Below are 2104 nucleotides of genomic sequence, written 5' to 3'. Positions count from 1 at the left end.
ATCTGCACATAAGATTGAAGCTAATACTGGGTATTATTTCATGGCTGTAAAAATTTCCCCATATCACTTGGTGAGGCTATTTTACCATGTGGTCTTTGTTCTAAGTCTGGAGAGAAGACTTTGCTTTATTCCTCCAGTATGTGCTCTGCCTCTGATTAGAAAGAGATAAACTTTTCTATACTGGGTTAATGACTCTTCTGTAGAATCAGATCTCTAAGGAACCTTCTTTGATAGTAAACACTAGAAAATAGACACATCCAAAACTCAGTTATTACCTCATTCCCTATACATCAGTCCAACAAATCTGTCAGAATAGCGAATCTCATTATTTGCAAGGCTTCGGACTGCAGTTTTCTAAGACTCCGAGTGCCGCTGTTGGCCAATGCGCTGCAAGAACTGGAGTCCACGATCTAAGTGGTTTTCTGCGCAGTCACGGAAGCAGTTCTGAAAGGAGATGAAGCCCAGATTCGTGCTCTCTGCTCAGCAAATGATTCTGGAATATGGAATGGAATGCCTTGAAACAGAGTGTTAAGTTTTCTACGCATTAGCAGTAAATATTTTAAACACAATTGGTAAAGCATCTTCTCGTAACATCTGAGGCTGCAGCAGCGAAGAAAAGGATGGGAACTAGGGCGAAGCAGAGGAGTCATACCAGGCAGCGGCAAGTACTCTTTCCCTTCCTGCTGCCTTTTTTCTGTGGGGGGCTCTCTGAGCAGATCCGCTACTCTATTCCTGAAGAAATGGCCAGGGGCTCAGTAGTAGGGAACCTTGCTGAAGACCTGGGGCTGCAAGTAAGGGATTTACTGAACCGCAACCTCAGAGTTAGTGCAGAGAAACAATACTTTACTGTAAACAGGGAGAATGGCAACATACTTGTCAGTGACAGAATAGATAGGGAGTCGCTCTGTCCCCAAAGCACTCTGTGTGTTGTGCCCCTTGAGATTGTGGCAGAGAATCCTCTAAATGTTTTTCATATAATGGTGAGGATAGAAGATATAAATGACAATCCACCGTATTTCCCCCAAAATAGCATTGTTTTACAAATCAATGAACTTGCAATTCTAGGAACTCGGTTTAGTCTGGAATCTGCTATAGATGCAGATGTAGGACCTAACTCTCTCCAGAGTTACCAACTCAGCTATAATGAGTATTTCTTTCTGATGGTGAAGGATAAGACTGAAGGCAAGAATGCCCCAGAATTAATATTGGAGAAGCCCCTGGACCGGGAACACCAGAGCTCCCATTTTCTAGTCCTGACCGCAGTGGATGGGGGTGACCCAGTCCGAAGTGGCACCATTCAAATCAGGATTGAGGTCACTGATGCCAACGATAACCCCCCAGTGTTCAGTCAGGATGTGTACAAAGTTAGCCTTGCAGAGAACTTGCCCTTGGGCACCTCTGTGCTAAAGGTGACAGCCATCGACCAGGATGAGGGCATCAATGCAGAGATCACCTACTCCTTCAAAACACTAAGAGATATTGGAAATATGTTTATGCTAGACCATCAAAATGGAGAAATTAAATCCAAAGGTCCTATAGACTTCGAAATCAGGAGTAGTTATACTATGAGCATAGAAGCCAAGGATGGTGGAGGCATGGCCACTGAATGTAAAATTATAATAGAAATTTTAGATGAGAATGACAATGCCCCAGAGGTTATTTTCACTTCAGTGTCTAATTCCATAACCGAGGATGCAGAACATGGGATGGTGATTGCTCTGTTCAAAACACATGACAAAGATTTGGGCGAAAATGGAGAGGTCACATGCCTCATAAAAGAAACAGTTCCTTTCAGAATTGAATCTTCTGCCAATAATTACTACAAGCTTGTAACAGATGGGTCCTTGGACCGGGAGAAGACCCCTTCATACAATGTCACCATCACAGCCACTGACAGGGGAAAGCCACCCCTTTCCTCCAGCTCAAGCATCACTCTGCACATCGCAGATGTCAACGACAATGCTCCAGTTTTTGAACAGGCTTTCTATTTGGTCCACATTGCCGAGAACAACCCTCCGGGTGCCTCCATTGCACAAGTCGGCGCCTCTGACCCAGACCTGGGACCCAACGGCCGCGTCTCCTACTCCATCGTGAACAGCGACCT

At 44.7% G+C, this 2104-nt stretch overlaps 1 protein-coding gene across 1 annotated transcript; it reads left to right on the top strand.

Moving 5' to 3' along the window:
- Window positions 1-267: 267 nt before the first annotated feature.
- LOC112817986 (protocadherin gamma-B7-like) lies at window positions 268-2099 on the top strand (the record flags this gene model as incomplete). The annotated part of the gene is made up of 1 exon (XM_025865269.2): window positions 268-2099. A coding segment is annotated over exon 1 (1479 nt), but the record flags the coding sequence as incomplete, so codon positions are not given.
- Window positions 2100-2104: the final 5 nt, after the last annotated feature.

This window comes from Callorhinus ursinus, unplaced genomic scaffold (genome assembly GCF_003265705.2).
Source record: "Callorhinus ursinus isolate GAN/ISIS: 27379988/994484 unplaced genomic scaffold, GSC_fseal_2.0 scaffold4305, whole genome shotgun sequence".
NCBI lineage: Eukaryota > Metazoa > Chordata > Mammalia > Carnivora > Otariidae > Callorhinus > Callorhinus ursinus.
This window is presented reverse-complemented; position numbering and strand designations above follow the sequence as displayed.